Source organism: Aythya fuligula, chromosome Z (genome assembly GCF_009819795.1).
Source record: "Aythya fuligula isolate bAytFul2 chromosome Z, bAytFul2.pri, whole genome shotgun sequence".
Lineage (NCBI taxonomy): Eukaryota > Metazoa > Chordata > Aves > Anseriformes > Anatidae > Aythya > Aythya fuligula.
This window is the reverse complement of record NC_045593.1, coordinates 45946972-45964338: the sequence shown is the minus strand read 5'-3', so window position 1 is coordinate 45964338 and position 17367 is coordinate 45946972. Positions and strand designations below refer to the sequence as shown.

General features: G+C 44.0%; 2 protein-coding genes across 8 annotated transcripts in view; both read left to right on the top strand.

Annotated features, from left to right (window-relative positions):
• The first annotated feature begins 1210 nt into the window (after positions 1–1210).
• PRXL2C (peroxiredoxin like 2C) lies at positions 1211–5787 on the top strand. Its single transcript, XM_032206552.1, has 6 exons — positions 1211–1417; positions 1872–1940; positions 3528–3581; positions 4001–4106; positions 4351–4482; positions 5116–5787. Exons 1-6 carry the CDS (start codon positions 1238–1240, stop codon positions 5241–5243), a joined length of 669 nt encoding a protein of 222 aa, XP_032062443.1. The 5' UTR covers positions 1211–1237; the 3' UTR covers positions 5244–5787.
• Positions 5788–7974: 2187 nt separating this feature from the next.
• The window catches only part of CDC14B (cell division cycle 14B), a 46260-nt gene continuing 36867 nt past the window's right edge, over positions 7975–17367 (top strand). For 3 of the 7 annotated variants that reach the window (XM_032205484.1, XM_032205482.1, XM_032205481.1), the window contains exons 1-3: positions 7975–8318; positions 15055–15148; positions 17184–17259. In XM_032205484.1, the coding sequence (XP_032061375.1) occupies positions 8120–8318; positions 15055–15148; positions 17184–17259 (369 nt within the window). In that variant the 5' untranslated portion in view covers positions 7975–8119. The remainder of the gene's footprint in view (positions 8319–15054; positions 15149–17183; positions 17260–17367) is intronic. The other 4 variants (XM_032205486.1, XM_032205485.1, XM_032205480.1 and 1 more) reach the window with 2 other exon arrangements.

Genomic DNA, 17367 nt, shown 5'->3' with positions numbered 1-17367 from the left:
AAGAAGTGCTTTACTAACATTCAAACCATGATTTGCTGTCTCAGCAAAGTATTATGATGACAATCACATTTACCCTGGCAAAGACACCAGCGGGATCTGTATCATGAAATATAATTTTATTACTGAAACTAGAGGGTTGCACTAGCAGCTGGACAGTTTTACCTGCAGGTATGTGCCAGAAACTTGTAAGCAGCTACATCAGCCAGCAATCATTTTCCCTCATGTTGTTGTTTATGAAGGAGAGCTGACTTGTCATTATTGCTAACTTGGCATAAAGTACCTTATGCGTCCTTAAGTACTTTTTGACAACAATTTAAAAAGAGTTAGGAAGCATCCCAACTGCGGGACCAGCTATGTTATATCATCCCAAGTAAAGGTCTTATACAGAGCTCATTTGACTTTTCAGACATCATGAAGGTGGAGAGAATTTCTCCCACCAACTATCCTATGAGAAGTGGTGGCAATGCACGCTCGTCTAGGGAAGGTCTGGAGCTGAGCAGCTGGGGGTTACAATGGTTTTCAGGCCAAAAGTAAGTCAATAATAGTACAATGTTGTTGCACAACCACAATACCAGCATGTTTAAACAGATGCGCAGGCCCAAGGCATGGAGTAAAGCTAACACTTAAACATTGTTTCTAGTTTCAGGCACTGAACTTCAGGCATGACAGAAACAATCTAGACATTTATTCTAGAAATGGTGTATAAGGAGACATTGTAGAAAAATAAGGGGGGAGGGGGAGGGAAGGTTGCTTAATCTAGGAAACAGAAGATTGAGGGCAGCATGGCACTAGTCTGTGTAGTCAATACTGACGCGGTGCGGGGATTAACCTGTTCTATGCACTCTCTCCTGGTAGTATAAAAGCAAGGGGCTTAATCCAAAGTTTCAGGAGTTTACATAGACAGGAGTTTATGTGACACCGACACTACAGACACTGTGGATGTCAGCCAAGAGAGACTCTGGGCTGCACACCATCAGGGGGCTTCAAAAAGCACAAAACTCCTGGCGATGCCCCGGTGCTGTTCCCTCCAGCGGGAGGTACTTCTTTTGTTCTGGCAGGGCTCTGGCAGCGGATCTCCCTCCCGCTCGGAGGCCCCAAGCTCCCCGACTCCTCCTTCATCCCCGGCCAGCTCCGGGCGCAGGGCCGAGGCGATGCCTTCCCCGGCCGGCTCCGCCTTTCCCTCCCCGCCTGCGGGAAGGCCGGGCCGGGCCGGGCCGGGGCGGCGGCGTGCTCGGTCATGTCCTCGCCGCCGGCCCCCCCCGTCACGGAGCAGGTCCGCAGGGCGCCCGCCGCGCCCCGCCCGGAGGCGGCGGAGCTGCGGGAGGCGTCCCGCTGCCTGGTGGCGGACAGCGAGGGCCGGAGGGTGCCCTTCGCCGCCCTGTACCGGGAGCAGAAGGCCATCGTGGTGTTCGTGAGGGTGAGCTGGGAAATGGGCAGGGCAGGCCAGCAGCTTCAGGCCCCAGTGCGCTTACAGGCGAGGGTGGGAGATGTGGGGTGGGGGGGGAGGCAAACAGGCAGCAGAGCCCCCCGTGCTTTGGCAGAGCGATGCAGTTTGCATCCCAGACCAAACAGTCCTTCAGCCCTGTCCGTAGGGAAGCAAGGATGCTGCTCCCCAATTTCCCAGCTGACAAGCCGGCTCTCACCTTCCTAGGAACAAAAACACACTAGCAAGGCCCCGAGCCCAGTGTGCTTGTTCAGGCTTGGATGAAACCAGGAGGCTCACCCACATGTGGTGGCTGCAGTAAACTTTTATCTGTCGCGTTCCCAGTTCCCGGCCACCTCCAAAACAGTTTGTGCCAAAGTCAGAATGAGGTGCTTTGTTGGTGTGCGATAACGTCTGTTTGTGACACGTCCAACCGGCTGTGTTGCAGAGTTTTCTGTGTTATACCTGTAAGGAGTATGTGGAAGACCTGGCAAAAGTCCCCAGGAGCTACTTACAAGTAAGCATAACACCCCCTGTATGTGTTTGTATGGGGGTCTACTGCAGTCCATTAGATCAGTTGTCTCCTGTAGCGGGCTTACACAAGGCTTAAATCTTTAAGGAATAATACAAAAGCTCAGGAGAAAGTTAGTGCTTTCCTTCTTTGCTACAGTTGCCATAATGCATCTGCCTGGGAGACAGGGATTTATTGCACTGCATGCTCTGTTGCAGCACCATTATTTCTCTTTGCACTGTTAGCTTGATGCTGTTTTTTCTACCCAAGCAATTAGACAACATTTGACAGGCATTTCTTTTGGTATTAGCAGTGCCCCGGCAGCTGTCTACTCCAGCCAGACCACTGACTACTGCCCATCCCATTATGCTGCTACAGCTGAATGCTGGTTGTGCACGGAATGAGATCAGAAAAGTGATTTAGATTACAAATAGTCTCTCTTCTGTGATTTTTATTTTTATTTTATTGTAAGCTGCATCAGTTGTGTGACCTGTCCACCAGTCAGCTGCACAAACAGGAGTTAGAGAATGACAGAAAGGAGAAATGGAATGGGCAAGACTTGCTGTGGACTGGTATTTGTCAGGTGGTAGGAGATGCAAGAGAAAGACAGCAGTCCTCTGCTAAACAAGGGAGATCAAACTGTCTTCTAGGCTGCCAATTGCAAGTCTGACATATTTTGTTTCCAACAGCAGCACAGCAGGTGACAGAGACCCTGCTCCACGGTGACAGCAGTCCTTAGATAGACTAAGACCTTGAGGATGAAGAGGGGTAATTTCTTTGGCAGCTTGCCTCCTCAGGACAGATTTTTCTAAACTGTTCAATTAGCATTACTCAGAATGACATCTTAATTTGGCTGCTTAAAGATATGCATATGGAAAATCAAATCTTTTTTTTTTTTTTGTAAGACTTTTTTCTTTTTTTTTTTGGTGGGGGGGAGGGCTTTTTTTCCCAACAAACGAACAAAATGATTCTGTTTGGGATAGGCAATCGTTATACCCCAATATTAAAAAAAAAAAAAAAAAAAAAAAAAAAAAAACCAAAAACAACAAATAACAGCAATATCTGATACTTTATTAAATGTGTTATTGGCATCTATAAAAGTTTTGGCCTGTATTAGACTCAGGCTTAACGTTGCACCTGCTAAAGGCAGCACTACGTGTTGATTGAAGTTATATATATTAAGGGTCATTGGTATATGAAAATCACAGATGTACTTGTTTGTACATCAGTGTTTGCATGCTGCTTCTTTAGATGCAGGTGTAACTGCACTGAAATTTTCCATTTCCAAAATCATAAGCAGGTTGCAATCAATTGAGAAGATGATGCTACTAATGCTACAGAAAACGTAAAGTTTACATACCTGTATCTTAAAAGTTATCTTTAATTAGTAATTTACCACTTAGTAAACTTATGTAGCTGCTAACTGTGGGTGACAAAGACTGTGTTCCAAATATGTCAGTGACATTAGTTTCAAATAATTTTAACTCAGTGCACCGTGATCATTATCGCAGAACACCAGGCTGTTAATGCTTTGCAGCTGTGCAGAAACACCAAGTTCCTCTTTTCAGTTTCAATACCTGTGTTCTGTTCTAGGAAGCAAATGTGAGGCTTATCGTTATTGGACAGTCATCTTATCATCACATCAAGGTAAATAAAGTAGTCATTAAATAAATTGTGTATTCTATTGTGTCTTAATGATCTGCATTGAGTGATTTTGCTCAGAGTGAAAAAGACGGTCATTTGCAACCACAGAAAACCAGGTCATGAAGCAATTGATAGTACATGAATAAAGCAAGTAACTAAAGCTTTCATTTTGAAATTCATTGAGACTTGTTAAGGAAAAATATTTTCCAGAGTTCACTGGGAGCTTTGTTTTAGTAAAAGCCTTAGTAAAAGCTTTTAGTAAAAGCTAAAACTTTTTGGCTTTTACTTTCATTTAACATGGCAAAGTCACAGGTTTTAAAATTGGGGGTGTGTCAGTATTTTTTCCACTGTCAGTAGATCCTAACTAATCCTAACCTTAAAAATGTTACTTTTTTTTTTTTTTGTATATACATATTTTGCAGCCCTTTTGCAGTTTAACTGGGTATACGCATGAAATGTATGTAGATCCACAAAGGGAAATTTATAAAACGCTTGGAATGAAAAGAGGTGAAGGTAATAACGCATCAGGTAAGAAAATTTTTCTCACGCTGAATTGACTCACGGAACAAGAATGCTCTGATAAAATACCATGATCACAATGTAAATAGGAAGGGAGTTGCTCACCAAACCATCTCTTGTAAGCTGCATGTTGGCAAAACACACCCCATTTCTTCACTAGTCAGGAAACTATTCACAGCAACACTTTGATTTTGTTGTTCTCTCTAGTTATTTTTGTATTTCTAGGTAACAAGGACTTTGCTGTTTTGTTTAGTGCAGAGCCCTCACGTAAAATCAAGCGTGCTCTTGGGAAGTATTAAGAGCATGTGGAGAGCAATGACTGGCCCAGCTTTTGACTTCCAAGGAGACCCCGCTCAGCAGGGAGGAACTCTGATTTTAGGCCCAGGTGAGCCCATTTATTTTGTCTGAAAAACAAATGCAGTCTTCCTTCTGCTGTTTGCTTTAGTGCTGCCATCTTGGCTGCTGCCCCTGTGGACTCCCAAGGAGAAAGGACAGTCTAGTGTAGTCTGTGAGATTCTGCTAGCTGAAGGAACCCATGGAGGTGCCATTGTGCAATTCCACCTCCTGCAGAGATGGCAAAAAGCTGATAGTGGCCCTGATGGAATAACTGGCTTGAAGTTTGGATGTGTTTTTTTGGTTTTTTTTTTTTGTTCTTTTTTTTTTGACATTGTGTTATACACCCACATTCTGCTTTTGATTTGATTCTAGGCATTTAATGTGTTTTTAATAGAGGAATAAATCATGAAGTGGGGCTAACATATGACAAAGTAATCTCCTCAAATCATTAGGAAGCACCATGGTACAGCAGATTTAATTCAGTTAGATGCCTCAGTGCCCCATGTTTCTGCAACTTAATTTTAAAAATCCATAATTTAAAATACAGTGTATTGTGCAACCTGCAGCTAGTACACATCTGTACAAGAGCTTGTGGGAATTCAAAATGCTTCTGTGATTCACTTGTGTCCTTAAATAAGTATTGTATTCAACTATTTACATGTTTATTCTCATTCAATTCCAGGTAATGAAGTTCATTTTTTGCACCTTGATAAAAACAGATTGGATCATGTTCCCATTAACACTGTTTTGCAACTGGCAGGAGTTAAAACAGTAAATTTCACAAACAAACCCCAGATTATTGACATATGACACAGAGGAAACGTGTCATTTTTCATTTCTGCTCTACAAGAACAATTCTCCAGTGAATTCCCACCAGCATTCGTACTCTTGCGACTTTATAGGACATCTGAAACCACATCTAGACTATCAGAGCACAGAATAAACTACCTGGCACTGAAGACGGATACTGAAGTGCTATTTCCATTGTGTGTAAGATAACAAAAACTAAAATGCAACTGATACTTATTGCAGAAATTCCTGCGGCTTATTAATTTCTCATCTTGCTAACACATTTTAAAAATCTTCCTTCAGGATGCACTAACCTAAAATCTGGTTTTGCTTGGGAAGAACTTGGGATTCTTGCCTTTTGCTAAATCACGTTGGCTTTCAACCCGGAACTTCTCAGTGGTTTTCAAACCTCCAGCACTGTGTGGCAATCTTGTATTTAAAATATACTTTGAAAGCTCACCGTTGCAAGCAGTGGGATCTAAGCCGATATCTATTCTTGCATCTGGCAAGGGCGGACTTTATGAAATACATTTAACAGTTTTAAATAAATATTTTATATATATCATCTGTTGCCTGCAGTTGTTTTGTGCAATACAAAAAGGTGGGTCTGTGAAAACAGGGAGAGAGGGGTGCTAAACCTGTTTCTGCTCAGATTGTCAGTTTTAGAGTAGGTCGTGGTTGTTTATTTTTTTACGAATATTTGCAGCAGTACATTCTCCCGTATAAGTATGTATTTTCTGTCAGAGCAAGAGGTCTTGGAGAAAACATCCTTAGTTATTTCTGTCATCGGCAGCTGAGCTGAGGACATTTAAGTTTGTGGTTCTGTCAGATTTTGTATGATCTATTTTTGTAGAAACGCCTATGCTCAGAATCTATTGTTTTCATTAAAGTGAAATTTGCCCTCTTTTGAGGCATGAGCCACATTTTATAAATTTCAAAATAAAAATCTCTGAGATTTATGGAGGAGCATATCCTCCTTTGCAGTTTCTGATCTTTGGCCTTCACTGCACACTGCCACTACTCATACATATCTCACCTGCAAAATCTCACCAGTCTTAAGCCTTAACACTAAAGTGGTATGTCAAACAGAGTTTTGTGCCTACGTCCATTAAGGCAGGCCCAGAGCAAACTTCTGAGAGCTCTCTATGCCATTAAGATCACGTGAAATTAAATGCAGTGCCCCTTGATGAAAAATAAAAGGCTTAAGAAAAATAGTGATAGGGAGCAGTGTAATCACACCAGAAGGTACTATCCCTTGGCCCCTTATTAATTACATAAGTGTTTGGACAGTGCGTGTTTAACGAGAGGATGTTACTAATGTGAAAACACTGCACTGGGCTCCCTGCTCTGACTAAAGGGCGCTCAGAACAGGGCTGTCAGCAGTCCTGTGCAGACTTTGAACCCTGGCTCTTGCAGGGTGGCCCAGAGGATCCCTGAGAAGGTGGCACAGCAGACAGCGGCTGGTCCTTGTCCAACAGCCAAGGCTCCCAGGGGCAAAGCAGCAGGAAGCAAGATGGAAGCCCCAGACCGTGTGTGCAAAATGAGAAACGCAGGGATTTTAACAGATTTTGGAAGTGAAAGAACACCAGTTTACCCGCAGTGCTCCCACACATTCATTTGTCCGATCATCCCTGCTGAGGACACTGGTTCCAGCTCTACTTTTGTTTTCCTGTCATTTCACTTTCACCTTCCTCGTGCTTTCGATTTTGGAGTAAGCGATTGGCGAGTTGGACAAAAAAAAAAAAAAAAAAAAAAAAGATACAAACAACAGCTAAAAGTGAGGACTCTCAAAGGACTCTTAACAGGGATCAGAGTGAATGAAGGTGTAACCTGCTCTGTTTCTTAGTCACCCAGCCCGAGAGCACTGCCAGAAGCTGTCCCACAGCCTCCGCACTACCCCAGCACAACCCATCCTTCCCCAAGGCTCCCAACACGAAGAGCAGCAAAAAGAGGGATAACAACAGAGGAGGACTCATTAGAAAAGAAGACGTAATTAAGGCACCAGCTGTGGGGTTGCTGCGTGCAGCCAGACCACGGTGCGACCCCACAGCGCTGGTGGGATGCTGGTGAACACGGAGCATGGGTGCTGGCAGGGGAAGGCGGCAGCAGGATGCCAGGTCTGCTGTGTGACTGAAAAAAAGTATTTAAAAGGTGTTTTTTTAGTGTTTTAAGTGAAAAAAGGGGGTTACAAAAAAGTGTAAAAAAAAAAAAAAGTAAAAAAAAAAAAGTATAAAAAAGTGTATGTACAAAAAGAAGTGCTTTTACCAAAAAAAAAAAAAAAAGAAAGAAAAAAAGTGGTTTTAGCAAAAAGAAGTTGTTTTACAAAAAAAAAAAAAAAAAAAAAAAAGACAAAGAAAAAAAAAAGAAAAAAAAAAAAGAAAAAAAGGAAGAAAAAAAGCGTTTTTTTTTTTTTTTTTTAAAGTGTTTTTACCAAAAAAAGTGCTTTTACAAAGTTCGGCAGCGGAAGGCGGGAGGTGACCACCGCTGGCCCCGCTCGTGGCAGGGCTGAGGCGAGGCCGCCCGGTCCCGTCCCGGTCCCGCCCCCGCCCCGGTCCTGTCCCGCGCCCCGCGGTCCCACCTGTTACGGCGGCCGCTATGACGTCACAGCCCGCACCGCTCCGCGCCGGTGACGCCACGCGGCCCCGGCCCAATCAGCGGCAGAGGCGGGGGGCGGGGGGGGGGCGGCCGGGAGCCGCCGCCGCGGCGGGGCGGGGGGCCCGTCGGTGCCCGGGGCGGCGGGAGGGGGCGGTGTCCGGGGACACGCGTCAGCCGCCGCCGCCGCCGCCACCGCCGCCGCCGCCGCGGGGTCCCTCCTCCCCCGCGGCCTCGCGATCCCCGCGGGGATGATCCGCGCCGCCTCGCCCCCACCGTAGCGGCGCGGCCGGGCCGCCTCCGCCATGAAGCGGAAGAGCTGGGCCGAGGCCCGGCGCCGCGCCGCCGCCGCCCCCCCGGCGCCGCCGGCTCTGAAGAGAACTCGGAGCGCGGCGGCCAGGGCGGCGGGGGGCGAGGCGGAGCGGAGAGGGCAGCAGCAGCAGCAGCAGCAGCCGCCGCCGCCGACACCCCCCGCCGGGACCGAGACCTGCGTGAGGATCGCCGGTGAGGGGCGTGCCGGGGGGGTCCGGGCCGAAAGTTGCCCCGGGAACTTTGTTGGCAGCTGCTGGGGAGCCGCGGCGGTGGTGGAGGGCAGCGCGCCGCAAAGCACGGGATTCGGGGGGAAAGAACCCAAAAAAAAAAAAAAAAAAAAAAAAAAAAAAAAGGAGCGGCGGCGGTGGGTACTCGTGGGGGGAGCGCGGGGCCAGCGCCGCTCGCCCGCGGGGTCCGGCAGGGAAACGAGCGGGGACAAAAGGCGGCGGTGCCCTCCCGTCCCGTCCCGTCCCGTCCCGTCCCGTCCCCGCCGTGAGCGGCAGCGGAGCGTGTGGGCAGGATGTGCCTGCCCCAAACGCCTCCCGTTGCGCGGCTCCCATGCTCTGGTGGAACGAAATTGCCCCAGCCTAGCAGATACGAAACGGTCTGTGCCTGACCCGCGCCGCGGTCTGTGGTGACACGCGGCTCCCAGCCCCGCGTGCCCTATAGCATCTCGGCTGTAGGCACTCACATCGGAAATTACAGCGCTGCGGCTCCGGGGTTAAGCGCAGAAACCTGCAATTTGGCAGGTGACGCCTGCCCGGCAGCAGGGATTCCGCTCCCTGGAGCACTGTGCAGCCCGGGGCTGTAGCACACAGGTCTCTCCAGCCACCCTCCGGCTGCAGTTGCTTGGGTCTCTTGATACGCTCCTGGCACCCAACAGGCCCATCAAACGACTGTGTTTTTCTCTTCCAAAAAAATGCTCGCTTGTTCGAGTAATACAGCCCGGCACCTGGGATTTGACTTGTGTCTTTCAGTGGGATTTCGACCTACGCGGCAGTGCACAGTTTAGGAAACTCAATTAAATGCAGTAGGTTCTTATATTTAATAATATTTCATTTTGCCTTGATCTCACTGCTCGCGTTGGCTGCTGTTTACAAGCTTCTAATAATGGAACAATTACAGCCTAATCTTCATTGCACTGGTATGACATGCTTATTTTTTTTTTTTAAATAGAGAAACCCTAGAAGAATGAGCCCTCAGGCTTGCCTTTTCATTCAGCTGCTTTAAAAGTTGCTTCAGGTTTTGAGCTGTCAGTTCTGCCTTCTCGTAATGAAGTTCTGAGAAATGAATTAATAGTTCTGGACTGCAGGAAGATTAAAGCTTAAGGCCCTACTTTTGCAGTTGGACATGCTGGTAAATATTTCAGCACCTGTAAGGGCTAAAATACCTGCATTAGCTTATCTGCTTACAAAAACACTTCCTAACTCATTAAGAAGGTTGCAGGCTGCTCTCATTTTCATCTTTGCTGAAGACAAGAGCACAAAACAACCCAAATAGCCGTAAAGATTTATGGATCTTTCCTTGCCTGATACTACATTTGCTCTGATACATAACGGAGTTTGTAATCCATCATATGCGTGGATTTTTTAATGCAAAATAATAAAATAATTACTGTGTTTCTGTATTTCCTAATGAGTCGTACCTATCAACCATATGTCAGGGTCATCTAAATATTCCTGTTTGCTGCTAAGAGTAGTTCAGAAGAGCTGTACTTCTAAAATACTGTTTATTTTGGTCTGTTAAGCTACATGGTAAATTTTACCATTTTGTCTTTGTCAACTAATGGATGAGGCTGGCTGGTATGAATTCAATTTGCTGGTACTGAATGCACTTCTGTTTATTGGAAGCATATTCCCATATCCTTCTGATCTCTGAAACACATAATTTATATGACCTAAAGAAAACACAACAGTTCTGCTTGAGAAGCTCAAAAGCTAGTATTTTCTTCTCTGGTTTTTATAAGTAGCATCTTAGAGAAGATGTGTAATTAAAAGGCATAAACTTTGGACAGAAGGTGTGTGTTTCTCTCTCACCTCTCTCTGGTAGTTAATTCCAAAATAAAGTAGCTATGAATAAGTTTTAGTGATACTACATCGTGGGACGTTTCCTGATGTTTGTTTGTCCTCTTGGTAACTGGGTATACAGTTGGTTACAGTGAGGAACTAACTCCGGGAAAGAATGCCCTAAGCTGTACCATATATGCCTTTTTTTTTTTTTTTTTTTCATTAATTGAGAGTCATCTTACTTACGCTGTCACAAGGAGTTTTGTGAAACAGTGTTTGGTTTAATATGATTTAGGTTTAATATGGTTTAATAGATAGGTGGGTTGAGTTTTTTTTCTTTCTGTTTCTGTCTTTGAAACCATGGAGTCCAAGGGTTTTGCTTTGCCTTTCCTCTGTTGCTGGCTTGACACTATAAATCTTGTGTATTTTGAAGAAAACAATTTTTTTGGCACACTGAAAACAATGTAGGGGGAATTTTCACAATACTTAGTTTTCATTATACAAGTCTCTCACTACAACAGTTGTATTTAATCTTTTATCAATATAACCTCACCTACTGGTGAGCCTGTCTCAAAGTTAAGATTTTAAATGCAGGTCTAAGGCTTTCAGTATCTAATCCAGTACTGAAAGTGCGTGAACATATCTAATGTAGTCTTGTAAATCAGCTGAGCAGCAGAGCACAAGGACTGTATTTAAGGAAATCATAGAAGTAACACAGTGTTGTTGAGCAGTCATGATGTGGCCCTGAAAATATTTTTTCATGGTTTGAGGTTAAATAAAAAGTTCCTTTACAGTGTCTTCATTTTCTTTTTCAGAAGGCAAGGCTATTGTTGTTATTGCCAGCAGCATCATCACTTAAATTTGAAGTACTCTGTAAAGACGAGTGAATGAATCTTTCCAAGGATAGGATGACTAAAAAGAAAAGTTCCTACAATTTTGCTCATCATCTCAATATTGCAACAGAATTTGTCTTTTGTTTTCTCTTGTGTCTTCCTGTTATTCTTAGGTCTTTAAATCCAACATAGCAATATACTAGGCACTAACCCTGGATTTAGAAATGCACTTCTGTTACAATAGCAAGTAACTCTCTAGTTGCATTGCTGGTAATTCAAAACAGGCTAACGTGGTATTTTGCTGTACTGTCAGCCTCCTCTGAATTTCTCATCTATTTAACAATAGCAATGCAGAGCTTCTCTTTTTTTTTTTTTTTTTTTTTTTAAATAACCTTTGCTGTTTCTGTGACTTGTCCTGTAGTGAGTGCCTGTCTGGTGTTTAGTTGCCTCATGAAATTACTGAATTTTTTTTCTCTAAAGCCTTTACAGCAGATCCGAAGAAGCATCAGGCTTATTGAGAGTAAAGGCAAGGAGATTACTTTGTCATCTCTGTATTCACGTGAATATGATTATGAAGTGGCAGCTCTCAGTTTTCTGTAGGCATGCTTCCACAGAACACTGTAGATCTGAAAAACAAGCAAAATGCATTTCTTCCTGTGCACACTGAAATCAGATGTGTGATTATTATAGCTTGTGTAGACATGCTTGTGCTAGCTTTAATCTCAGTAGTTTTTGTACTAGCAGTAGCAGAGCTGTGGAAACATAGCCCTCAGTTAGGGGTCTACAGGCTCATTTTGTTGTACAGTGGATGCTTACTCAAATTAATTGCCGACAGTGAAGTCCATGTTTCTGTGTTTTAACTATTTTGTTATTTGAGGCAAACAAAATTAAATGTAATTGAAGTACATCTAATGTACTGCAGTCATATCTCCTAATTGCAGTGCAGATGCAGCCTGGAAGGCAGTAAGCCCTGCTTTCTTATTCTTCTGAAAGACGATTAGAAAGATCTGCTCTAGTTTATGATAATTTTATGATGACCTTTTATCAGAAATTTGCAAGAATCTGGATGTACTCGAATACATTACATGTAAATGAGATACTGAAAAGTTAAAATTAACAAACGAAGCATAAAAATATTAAAATGGAAGCCTTTCTCCTGCAGCCCAAACCTTTGTGGAGTCCTATTGAAATAAGTTTACTGCTGCTCCAGTGTATTTTATGTATAAACCCTGGTCCTGCAATTTTATCCTTAATGAAGAAATTCTTGTCTCTCTGTGTTACTCATGTTCAAAAATTAACACGTTAATCCTTGGTTACTGTAAACAGAACTGGGAATGTGTTTGCCACAAAAAAAAAAAAAAGCACAAAAAACCAACACACCAGGTGAAAATAGGCATGGTGAGTAATTTACCATTTGTATTGTATCAGGCTGGTTAGCCAGTAAAAAGGTAAATACACGCATGGGAGAAAGCTGTGCAGCTTATTTCTAAAATCTCCTTGTAGGAAACACTTTTAAAAGATGGAGCCTGCTGTTTACATAATAGGGAGCGATTGTTAGTAGTGCACTGGAAGGGACAGCTTGTCAGGATATTGGAATTTGACACACGCTGCTCTTATTGTGAGGCAGTTCTGTACAGTCATTAAACTTGAGTTTCTTGCTAAATTCTTTCAGGTGTTTTAAGAATGACTACAATTAACACGATCCAAACATACCAGTGCAGAGCTGAATACTAACAGCATTTCAAAAGGCCACATGCATGTTACTCACTGAAGAGATGAATTCTTATTTTTGCTGGACATTTTCTGCTGAAATGTCTGCTGAAAAGGCAAGCTGCTGAAAATTTTCAGTAAAAGTCGGACCACTGAGGAAACAAGTGATTCATGTATTCCAAATCTTGTTTTAGAGAAAAATGCTGGGTTGTTTTAGGCTTTTGACCTATTCAAATGTGTTTCTTTCTTTATATTTTTTGTTCTTTCTTTTGAGGATTTGGGATTACTCTTTCTGTATTGCTTTTATATTTTCAAAAGTGATGTAAAGCTTATGTGAAGAAGTTGGCATGCAAGAGGGTAGCATGCCAGTCCGAGTGCTGCAGCCATTCTGCCCAGACCTCGATGTCAATGCTGTTTGTGTGCACCGAGAGCTCAATCTTAGTCAAAAATTAGAGTGGATCTAAAGGACAGATGCCGTTGAGGGAAAAATCCTGGCAGTGTGTGGCCACTGCTAACCCACAGTAGGCTGGCTGGTTTAGCGATCTAACCCAAAAGAAAACTTGTAAGAAACCTGATGGCAGCTAGCCATTAAATCAGTTTAGAAGTAGTGTGAAATTGTAGCTCAGGGCTGTAGTCTGACATGTGTTTCATCTAGCAGTGCCGGTTTAAACACAATCCCTAGATATCATATCCTCTCAGTTCTCCTTTTTGCTTCCTCATGAGCCCTCAGACCTTCCCCCCATTCACATGTTAGAGCTCATTTTCAGGGCAGAGGGAAGTAAACCAGCAAAGCAGCTTTTTTTTTTTTTAATTGTTATATTTCTGTAGGTGAGCTAGCATACCTGCTGCAGTCTCGGATACATGCAAACACATTTTGACACAGCACAGGGAGGAATTCAGTGGGGGGGACAGGTGCCAGGGGAGTTGTGGGATCCCTGTGCTCCTTCTGCCCGTAAGGAGTCAACTTGAGCCCTTTTCCAGGACTGCCTGCCTGTGAAGGTGTTGGATCCATGTGGGGTGTTGGCACACTTGCTTCTCCAGACTTACTTTCCTTTGGGGCCAGTTTATTCACTTCTTAACCCACAGCATTACTCTGGAGGTTTTCTCCTTTGGCAAGTTTTTCGGAGGTGCTTTGGTAAATGCTGCAAGTTACAGAAGTTCCTAAGCAGTGCCGCACTTCCCAGCTAGTATTGCAGCTGATGTGCCAGCAAGATGGGACTATCAGAAATTAAATCCCTGTTTTTTTTTTTTTTTCTGTAGCTGACACCAGAGGAAGTAGGTACCTGACTTGCTCAGGAGCGAGTGCATTTCCCAGTGGTTGCGCCTGACCTGTAAATGTGTAAGCCAAACTTCGGGCTGGCGTTGTATGGAAATCTGCCTTTAGCAGAGGTATTCTGTCTGGTGGGGGTGTCTGCACCCCCTCCCCAGATATTGTTGTGAGTGTCAAGATACAGGCATGCAGACTCCATTCATGGTGTACTTTACAGCATTTAAAAAGATATTTCCACATTTATCTTTTCAAGATTCAGGTAATGATTTCTAAGTGCTAGTCATGGGGGACTTTTGTTTGAAACGAAGTGATTTTTTTCTCTGCTCTTAGGAAGAGGTTGTTCTTTTAGAAAAGTTACACTTTGGTATTTAAATACAGGTGATATTTGGATATTAAAGTAAATACATCCACTCTGGACAACTAGTTTGCAAAAAGAAAAAAAAATAATCGTTCCTTTTAAGCTGGACTTTTACTCTGTGTATTTTACAATAATGACGCTTTTTCAGCAGGAAGGAAAAAAATAAATAAAAAAAAGAATTGCTATGCTGCTGCAAGGCATCAAATTTTATTGACCAATTACCAGAAGCACAGCAATTTACAGCGGCAGCACAGTCAGCGTTTAAAGTTCAATGGGCCTACAGCTCCCCAGGCCATAAAAAAATAAAATAAAATAAAATAAAGAAATTGTATCTATGTGAATATCAATGGTGCTTGTTATCCCCCCACCCCCTGCTGAGGGGAACATGGGTCAGGGCAGGCACCCCTGTGGAGGCCGCCGGGCTGTGATGGTGGCACCAGGCCAGGACAGAGGTGTGGGGGCGTTTCGTGGCTGGGCTTCACGTAGGTGCTGTGTCCAGATGGGGGCTGTGGTGCTCAGGAGAGCAGCCGTGTGGCCTGCCCCTACACCAGGAGGAGCAGGGCAGGGTCCCTCGGGTGTGGGCCGAGGGAGCACTGCCAAGCACAGGCCCTCAGCCGCGGTGTGCCTTGTTAGCTGGCACCTGAGGAGCACTCTCGAGCCTTTTAAAGTTGTTCTGCTGACAGGTAATACTTCAGACATGCTGTGGAGAAGTGGGTTGTTTATAAAAGCCCTACATTTTCTTGTGTTTCAGATCGCCTTTATTTTGCAATTCTCTGCCAAAAACCAAAGAGTGGAGCTGCAAATACCCATTATTTCTGCATAGACGATGAACTTGTGTATGAGAAGTAAGTACAGACTTATTTTTTTGTTTTTTTACAGATCATTGGAATAAATTAGAACAGCAGTAATGAGAAACCAGCCTAATTGACGTTCTGTTTTTAAATGTAGCTGAGGGAAACATACTATTTCCATTATAGAGCTAATTATATGCGTCTGTCCTCTCAGACTTATCTGCCATAATGATTTATATGTCTTAGAATGGTTTCTTGGCTTCCCATCAGGATTTCTTAAAAATCCTTTCAGAGCAGAAGCTTTCATTATACCCATTCTTGTTAGAAGACAAGTTGTTGCAACATGTTCCAATATATTCAGAAATGCACTTGGACTATTGAGCTGAAAGGGATGTCTTTAGTTGCTGAAGTATGAAGTGGGGTGTTTAAACTTCCTAGAATAAGAGAAAAAGCTGGCAAAATTAATTCAAGCCGTTATGAGCCAAGAATGGATATATTATTTCCCCTGCAGTGATCAGGATATGCCTTTGTGTGTGATTTGGAATGCTACTAATTTTTGAAATATTTTTGACCAAGGACATGCTTACTGTTTTTGCAATTACTAATGAATATTTATTCCCAGTGCTCACTTTTCTCTAGCAGTAACACACGCTGTATCTTTATTTAATTGACGTATTTTACTGTAGAGTGTACAAAGAACAGTATGTATATATAGTCAAACATGTTTTCAAAATATTTGTGAGTTACTATTAGTTGCCTTATTTTAAAGATGACCATTTGGGTTGCTCTTAAAACAGTTTCTAAATAGTTATCATAGAGTGGTATAATATTGAGAATTATTCAGATCTTGAGTATTCCAGTTTCCTTGTGTGGTGGTGTGTGGAAAATAGGAAAAGGTTTTTGTTCCAGTTAAAAGATTACTGGAGACTTGCTAATGTGACGCCCATCTATAAGGAGGGTCATAAGGAGGACCCAGGGGACTACAGGCCTGTCAGCCTGACCTCAGTGCCAGGAAAGGTGATGGAACAGATCATCTTGAGTGTAATCAGACAGCATGTGCAGGACAACCAGGGGATCATTAACCCAGCATGGGTTCATGAAAGTCAGGTCCTGCCTGACCAATCTCATCTCCTTCTATGAATGGGTGACCCACCTTGGGGACAGGGGACAGGCTGTTGACGTAGTCTGCCTAGACTTCAGCAAAGCCTTTGACGTGGTCTCCCACAGTATTCTCCTGGAGAAGCTGACAGCCCGTGGGCTGGACAGGTACACTCTCTGCTGGGTTAAAAGCTGGCTAGATGGCTGGGCCCAGAGAGTGGTGGTGAATGTTGTTAAATCCATCTGCAGACTGGTCACAAGTGGTATTCCTCAGGGTTCCATTCGTGGTGATTTGGATGAGGGATTTGAGTGCAGCCTCAGTAAGTTTAGAGACGACGCCAGTTTAGGGAGAAGTGTCGATCTGCCGGAGGGTGGGAAGGCCCTGCAGAGGGACCTGAACAGGATGGGTTGATGGGCAGGCCAGTGGGATGAGGTTCAACATGGATAAGTGCTGGGTCCTGTATTTGGCCACAACCCCATGCAGCGCTACAGGCTTGGGGCAGAGTGTCTGGAAAGCTGTGCAGAGGAAAAGCATCTGGGGGTGTGGGTCGATGCTCACCTGAACATGAGCTGGCAGTGTGCCCAGGTGGCCAAGAAGGTTAATGGCATCCTGGCTTGTATCAGGAAGGACCAGGGAGGTGATCATTCCCCTGTACTCAGCTCTGGTGAGGCCGCACCTCGAGTACTGTGTTCAGCTTTGGGCCCCTCACTACAAGAAGGACATCGAGGCCCTGGAGCATGTCCAGAGCAGGGCTATGAAGCTGGTGAGGGGCCTGGAACACAAGTCCTATGAGGAGCGGATGAGGGAACTGGGGTTGTTTAGTCTGGAGAAGAGGAGGCTCAGGGGAGACCTTATTGCTCTCTACAGCTACCTGAAATGAAGCGTGATGCACTTGTATATTACTACTCCTCACTTTGTTCATCTGGCTTAAACTGTATAAATGATTTTGTTTTTTTTTAATGTACAATTTTTCTTTCTTTCTCCAAATAGCTTTTATGCAGATTTTGGACCACTCAATCTGGCAATGGTCTACAGATACTGCTGCAAACTAAATAAGAAATTAAAGGTAACACTTGTTTTTGTATTTAATATTCTTCTCTTTTTAAAGAACAAAAACAAATGGCCCAGATTTTTTTTTTTCCTGAGATATTTTCCTGGACTTGTAAGCAAGCTA